The sequence below is a fragment of the Brassica oleracea genome, chromosome C5 (assembly GCF_000695525.1).
Source record: "Brassica oleracea var. oleracea cultivar TO1000 chromosome C5, BOL, whole genome shotgun sequence".
Classification (NCBI taxonomy): domain Eukaryota; kingdom Viridiplantae; phylum Streptophyta; class Magnoliopsida; order Brassicales; family Brassicaceae; genus Brassica; species Brassica oleracea.
Window position 1 is genome coordinate 29,022,948 of NC_027752.1, and position 7,646 is coordinate 29,030,593.

At 39.2% G+C, this 7,646-nt stretch overlaps 1 protein-coding gene across 2 annotated transcripts; it reads left to right on the forward strand.

Annotated features, from left to right (window-relative positions):
* The first annotated feature begins 3,200 nt into the window (after positions 1 to 3,200).
* On the forward strand, positions 3,201 to 5,393 carry LOC106343399 (tobamovirus multiplication protein 2A). 2 transcript variants are annotated; one of them, XM_013782593.1, is made up of 7 exons: positions 3,201 to 3,326; positions 3,607 to 3,924; positions 4,001 to 4,100; positions 4,225 to 4,305; positions 4,410 to 4,514; positions 4,712 to 4,921; positions 5,015 to 5,393. In XM_013782593.1, the coding sequence occupies exons 2-7, from the start codon at positions 3,689 to 3,691 to the stop codon at positions 5,120 to 5,122; spliced, it is 840 nt and encodes a 279-aa protein (XP_013638047.1). In that variant the 5' UTR covers positions 3,201 to 3,326; positions 3,607 to 3,688; the 3' UTR covers positions 5,123 to 5,393. The 2 variants fall into 2 exon arrangements, with proteins under 2 accessions (XP_013638047.1, XP_013638048.1); XM_013782594.1 differs by having other exon boundaries at positions 3,216 to 3,326; positions 3,615 to 3,924.
* The last annotated feature ends 2,253 nt before the right edge of the window (positions 5,394 to 7,646 follow it).

Genomic DNA, 7,646 nt, shown 5'->3' on the forward strand with positions numbered 1-7,646 from the left:
TTTTCATCGTTAAATTTCCTTGCTAAAACTGTGTTTTCTTGTAGTGGAAAACCGGACTAATATTAGAGCTCATCTTCACCAACCTGATACTTCTTAGTCAACTCATAGCAAAACACATCAGTAACATTTGTGTCAAACCCCATGTTGTTAGCTTGACTAATCTGAATACCATTGTAATTATTCAATGTTACACGTGACTGTTCACGTCCCTTAGAGATTATTGAGAAGCCTAAAATTGCACATATGGTCGTCGTGGAAAACGAACTTGTATTTTACATACCTACTTGATACAGCTACATCTGTGTAGATATCTTTCATTATTTTCCTGCCTTTGCACATGTATAGTCAGATTCAACACATAAGTAGAAGACTCGAGAAGTATAAATAAAAAGCAGAACGAACCTTCTCATCTAGGTATGAAGCAATCATAGATTCAGATGTGAACAAATATCTTCTCATCTAATATAACTCTGTCCACCCCATAAGCTCTCCTCTCCACCCTTCTTCAGGTTCCATGCTTCCCAAAAACGGAGGACCCTGTCACAACAGTGTAACGACCCGGTTGGCTGGATTTTTCTCATTAATTAATTTTGACTCAACCAAACCATTTCCTAAACCAATCCTTATATATAATCTTACATATCTTTTTCCCTAATGGAAAATCCCTAGCCGTATGCCTTTGTAGTTATCTCCACCATCTACTCTTATGATTCCTCTCCTTCTCTCGTTTGTTCTCGCATGGGTGTGTGGTCTCGCCATTTTCATGTGTCCGATCATCACCACCACTCTCGGTTCCATACCGGAGGAGCTTTGCTGTGCTGGAGTTGATGAAGGGACACCGGAGATAAAGCCTTGCCATTGGAGACGTTGTCGTTGCCTCATGCCAGTGGTGGTACACTCGCCGTGATGAGAGCCAAGCCAACCAGAGCTGCCGTGTTCCTCACTACCGATCAATAATACATACCAACGTGAGCCTTTGGTCTTTGGAGATGAGATGTGTTGACGGAGAGGCGTAGATGCAGCCTCGTGATGTGCGTCACGTATCTGGTCGGTGATGTGAGAACGTGATCAAAGACGTTAAGGTTTAATTGTGGTCCTTGTTCCTTGTGTGTCAAGCTTCATTAAGCCCTAAATCTAATATTTCTTTTCTTATGTCATTGTTTTATATTTATTATACATGTGTATCTTTGTTATGCTTTTCACGCGATGATGGTGAGAAGCCGAGACAAGTGTGAAAGTCTACGGTTCTTGGTGATCAAGTCATCTCGTTTTATTCCTCGGTCCGCTTTGGTTCTCGTTTGTGGCTAAGGTGAGGGCTATTCCGTTAACGGTGAGGGCTATTCCGTTAAATCCTGAGCTAGTTTAGTACTACTATTATGGAAAGTCTAGTTTCGAAACATGATCTGTCTCTCTGAATCAAGTCGGATTGAGAGTCTTGTTTGATTATTATTATTATTGATTGTTAAACCGGAAATAGGATAATAGAAGATTCAACGGTTGAATGAATTGAGTGATGTTAAAATGCTATATATATGTATATATATAAATATGTCCATTTGTGTGGATTGCGGTGCACAAAGACGTTTGTGTAAGCCGCCGACGAGCAGTGTGATTGCGGGTGCACAAAGACGTTTGTGTAAGCCGCCGACGAGCAGTGAGATTGCGGGGGTACAAAGACGTTTGTACCAGTCGCCGACGCGCAGATTCTTGGAGTACAGAGATGGACTACTGTACGCCTAGAGATATACATATATCCTTATGAGGAAATGCGGGGTGCATAGAGTAGCATGTACTATCAACACATTGGATGTTTTATGTGGTGTACTAGACACTATGTTTGTTTCATGCTAAAGCTAGGCCTACATTGTCGTAGTGCTATGTACTGAGTCAGTGGTTTGCGGTTTAGCATCCCATCCCTCACGGAGTAACTCCCCTGTTACTCACCGCTCTTTCTTCCCCTTGCAGGTGAACATGACGAGTAGTTGGATATGTGGACGGATTGGTGTCTTGGGGATCACATATTTTATTCCGGTCTTACAATCGATTTATTAGACGTATTTTTATAAATCAATTTAAAGATGTAATTCTTTTGTATTTATTTTATTAAATGCTTTGGTATTTTATTCGGTTTTGAATAACTCGGTTTGATTCGGTACTTTTCGGTAAATAGCACGCCGGTCTCGAAAGAGGAGGAGACGGGTGTTACTAACAGTCTCCCTGAAATTACCAACCTTTAAATCAGACAGAAGCAATTGAGGGTTGGTCATGATCGAAGAGGATCTTACTGAGTTCAGCATTTTAGAAAATTGGGAGAGAAAGAGATGTACTGATTCCCCTCTTTAGGTCAATATTTATAATGTATGAATAAGATGACAAACGCTTGGAATCAGGAAGGATAAGGCTGTTGATTCAGAGTTCATCTGATTGAATGCTATCATTATTGCAACTTGGAGATGTTACAGTCACTTGATCGACAGTTGGAGATTTCGTCTGCAAATTCGAAGCTGAGAAGAAGATGAAAACTTAGATTTCAATGGGCTGAATGTTATGTAAAAGCCCAAACGTAACTTTTCTATGATAAAAAAAAATGCAAACCAAATGTCCAGTTCAGAAAAGGCACAATCATTCGAAAACTTGAAATTTTAACCATGACACGTGATGCAATTTGTCCTTCTCTCCATGGTGACGTGGCAGTAGGAGAAGAGAGAATATTCTACTTTATTGTTATAGATAGATAGATATATATTCTTATATGTAAAATCGAAATTGTTATCAGGCATGGTGACGTTCATGATAACTACGGTAAATCCGCTAATAGTCGATGGCACGTGTCAAAAAGGATTGCATTCAGTCAACAATGATAAAACAAGTGTCAACTGCACTCCGAAGCGGGTTGAAGATATTTTAGTCCTGGTTAGATCCATTCTGAACCACGTTCTGAAGATGAACTAAAGTTGGATTTGTTTTTAGTAAAATAACAAACAGAAATTGTGTGGGACTGTACATTCAATTCCACACACAAAAAAAAAAAAGAAAAAAAACAAATTTTAATTGCCGACTGAATAATAATAAAGATTATCATCCAAAGACACGTACACCTACTTGGGCTCCTGACACTTAAAAGGCCTTATATATCTTCAAGTTGTCCAATAATAAAAATAAAATGACAGCTGGCACTAACAATGATGACATACAGCAAAAATACAAAACAAAAGAAAATTCCATTCCCTTCCCTTCGGTTTTTCTTCACCTTCCTCTCGACGACAAAGATAAAATTAAAACTATCTATTCAGACCTTTGCTCGAAGACTCAATCATTCATCCTCCGTAAGTTTCTTCCATCATCTCTCGCTTCGATCCCCTAATTCCGATTCGTTGTCCTTGTCCCGATCTGAACTAATCCGATTCGTCTATTTTTTTTGTTCTCCGGAAATGCTTCGTGGAATCATTTCTGTGATGATTAGGAAAATTTTATTTCTATATCTCTCAATTTCATATCGTTGCGATGGTTTATTCGTGTATAGTCACGACGTTGGATTTTGAATTTTTGTAATAACGTTTCTAGGGTTGCCTAAATCAACAAGTAGTTAGTTTCGATTAATTTTAGTTTTTCAGGAGAATTCTTCCAAAGGGGAGAAAAAAAAGCTGAGTCAACCATACATAAAGGAGCTGAGTCGTTAAAGAACAAAATGGCATGTAGAGGTTGTCTAGAGTGTTTGCTAAAGTTACTCAACTTTCTTCTGGCGGTTGCTGGACTTGGGATGATTGGTTATGGTATCTACTTGTTTGTCGAGTACCAGAGAGCAACCGATAACAACTCTCTTAACTTCACTGGCGACGACCAAAGTTACGTCTCTTTCGGGAGGCCCATGCTTATGTCTGTCGCTCTCTCTTCCAATGTCTTTGACAATCTCCCCAAAGCTTGGTATGTCTTGTCCTGTACTAGTTATTTTTCTGTGTCCCAAAAAACATAATCTTGGTCACGTAAAACTGAACTGCAGGTTCATCTACTTGTTCATTGGTATCGGCGTGGCTTTGTTTGTTATTTCATGCTGTGGCTGTGTTGGTACTTGTTCCAGGAACATCTGCTGCTTATCTTGTGTATCCTGGCTGACCATGCTTCTCTTAGATTTGTTTGCTCTTGTGAACCTTTTTAATTGCGCATACTACTCTCTGCTTTACAAACCGAAAGTCTCAACCTTTTAGATTCCTTAATTGAGATTAGTACTCTCTGCTTCTCATCTTGTTGATCTTGGCGGAGCTTGGAGCTGCTGCGTTTATTTTCTTCGACAACAGCTGGAGAGATGTGAGTTTCTTTCTTCTTCTTTTCTTGGGCTTTAGGTTTCATGTTGTCTCAAGTCAGGACTGTACTCAATTCTTAGCTAACCATTTTGTATATCTGTTCTCTAGGAAATTCCTTCTGACAGGACTGGAAACTTCGACACCATCTATAATTTCCTCAGAGAAAACTGGAACATTGTGAGATGGGTAGCTCTAGGAGCCGTTGTTTTCGAGGTAAGAGCAAGCAAACTTTTGATATCAATTTTAAATATTTTTTATGAATAAAACTTGTCTGCAAATCTCTCTTTAAAAGTTTAATATCCCTGTGTAAGGGCTTGTATGGTCTTTACATTGAGATACTACTCAGAATATTGTAATGGAAACATACTATCACCTCGAAAAACTCTTAATGCTGTCTTGTTTCCTCGCAGGCTTTGCTTTTCTTGCTTGCCCTTATGGTTAGGGCAGCTAATACACCAGCGGAGTATGACAGTGATGACGAGTTTATTACTCCACCAAGGCAGATCAGGCAGCCATTCATCAACCGCCAACCCGCCCCTGTTACTGGTGTCCCAGTCGCTCCTACTTTAGACCAACGCCCGAGCCGCAGTGACCCTTGGAGTGCACGTATGAGGGAGAAGGTAACATGATTAAATTGCGTAAAAGCTTTTGAAACAACAGGTGAAAAGAAACGAGATACTGAGATTCGCTGATGTGTTTTTTTGTTGAACCAGTATGGGCTTGACACATCTGAGTTCACATACAATCCCTCAGAGTCGCACCGGTTCCAGCAAATGCCAACGCAACCAAATGAAGAAAAGGGTCGATGCACCATCATGTGAGTCCATGCTAAAAGGTCTTCGAAAGAGAGAGTTCAGTCAGTTCTCTTTTCCTGTTTTCTTGTCTTCGTGTGTAGCAATCAAGAGAGTCAGTGAAACTAGAGGGTTGTTTCTAGGTTGATGATGATTGACTCTTAGCATTGGAGATCTGTCTAATCAACCTAGAAAACTCTTTTTGTTGTGTCTTTGTAGTCGTTTGTAATTTCATATTTGGTTGTTTGATTCGGTCCTATAATTCTTATTATATATAAAATTCATCTGCTTCATCATGTTATCTAAGTTTTAAGACTAAGTTTTATGAGAGTTTTCATGAATACACACACCTGAACATGTTAAAGAGAGTCGAGAAGATATACTTTTTTGGTTCTTCATTTGGTCAATAATTCGGTACGTAAACGCAGCGGTAGAGACTAGCGACAACGAAAAAACACGGAGAACAAAGAAATTAATGTAAAATATCACGGTGGTGAGAGTGGAATAGGAACAGAAGTTGCCGCTGGCGACTCAAATAATTCCGGAGTCTGACGCTCTTTTATCTGGCGTTCCACAATTTCTCTCGGTTTCTCCGCTTCTTAACGTCAAAGTGATCGCTGCGTCTTTCACAAGCAAAAAAATTTCACCATTCCTTTTGTACTTTTGATCGCTGTCGCTGCCGCAGCGTTAACGCTCCGAACAGGGCTACAATCTTCATTTGGTGAACTCCATCGAGTCCAGATTTGAACAATTTCAAATATACGAAAAAACTTTTGGATTTATGTTTAATTTAAAAAAACTAAAAGTGATACTTTGAGAACATCATGTTTAAATTTTGAAATTTCTTTAACAGAATGGTACGCATTTAAACATAGTTCGAGAATCAATATTCATGGAAATTCAAAAGTCTACCGAGTGCTCGACCTTTTTTTTAAAAAAAAGTGAAATATTATTATCAAAACATAGGTTGATTATTTCAGTATCGGTCGCCACAGCTTAAAGAAGTTTTTTGAAGTTGAAACTGATAAAATTATTTTTCGTTCTACTATTTCACAAGAAATGTTAACTAGGTTGGCTACAAGAAAAAAATGTAAAAAAAAGTTATATTTCAACAATAAATGATCTAAATATCACTGTTTTTTAAGTAGTGCTAATAGCTTTGCTTTGTTCATAATCATAACCTTGAAAAGCTTGTTACTCAAAGAAGATCAACTTTAATCATCAAGGGCCGATGACCCAAAAAGAAGCAATTAAGGGCCCAGACGAATGCATGTGGCAAAGTAGTTGTTGGGTCAAAGAAATAAAAAGAGTTGATAAAAATAGCAGGAACTAAATCAGATGATATACCAAGACAACAAACCGGTCAGATAACTTGATGTCATACATAATTTTCTTGTGCTTTATCAGTTTGTAATGATACCTTTACCAGCTCGCAATTGAAAGTGTACACACTTTAGGAGAAATAGCAATTGACGTTGTGGACATTCGCAAAAGAAGAGGGCTTTCCCCACATATATAAATAATAAAAGATAAAAACAGCATCTGTGGGTTCTCATGTGAATTAACTAACTACGGTCGTTGTATACTATAACAGTCTAGAAGCAAAGGCATCACACCCGTCGAACAAAATTTCAGCCCTCGACCTCTCTCAGTCCCGCGAGCTTTGCATCAGCTCAAACCACTGCAAATAAACACATTAAAGAAAAATACATTTCAAGTACATGACAGTGGTTTTCTATTTTCCCATACAAAAGACAGCAAGTGGACAAAGAAAATGTGTACCTGTCTCTGGACATCACCAAGTGTTCTGGGTAAGGCTTCAATATCTCTCAGCACAATGTAGTATGGGAAGGGGAATGAGGAGACCTTAATTCTTTCTTTCCACTCCTTCAATGCATCACCAACGTTCCTATAAGGATTTACCTTGGTTTGTTGAGATCGATGACTGGCTCTGAGGAAATTCCATCTTTGGTATGCTGTCCGTCAACGTCTCACCACTGGCCATGCTAGTCATCGTGAATTTCATCTCAGTGTTCCTACCCGAAGGCGGATCCATTGAATCTGTGAGTTCATCCGAAACATTAATAGCTGCCAAATTTTCTTGTGGTGCTGTACTTCCTGCCCCCAATCCGTTAAATCCGTGAGGATTGTGTGAACCAGCGTCCACGCCGGAAATATTATCATTACAGACGTTCGGCTTCATGTCTTCTGACATGACGACTTCTTTTCCTTCTATCGGTTCCGTTTCACATTTCTGTTCAAGATCATTTCCAGGATCTTTTTGGGGTGATTCAGACACATCTTCAGCCCCAGCCTCCGTTGTTTCCTCAGCAGGCTCTTGACTCTCTTCATCATTTTCACCTTCTTCAGGATGCTTTTGATCTTCCGGACAAGGTTCTTCCTGCTCATCTTCCTTTTCAACCTCATCTGTTTTGTCAATCTGCATGGCATCATCAGTCTGTTCATTGTCCAATTCAGGAGTTGGTCCAGATGTATCTGTAAGTGCTTCATTTTGGTTCTTGATTTCATCTTCTAAATTTTCGGGTTCACCAAA

What these genes read in the sequence shown, in the direction of transcription:
- LOC106343399 (XM_013782593.1), top strand. Translation starts at nt 3,689, where the DNA reads ATGGCATGTAGAGGTTGTCTAGAGTGTTTGCTAAAGTTACTCAACTTT. An exon ending in TCGACAACAGCTGGAGAGAT is followed by an intron (nt 4,306 to 4,409) that starts GTGAGTTTCTTT and finishes TCTGTTCTCTAG; the next exon opens with GAAATTCCTTCTGACAGGAC. An exon ending in GTGCACGTATGAGGGAGAAG is followed by an intron (nt 4,922 to 5,014) that starts GTAACATGATTA and finishes TTGTTGAACCAG; the next exon opens with TATGGGCTTGACACATCTGA.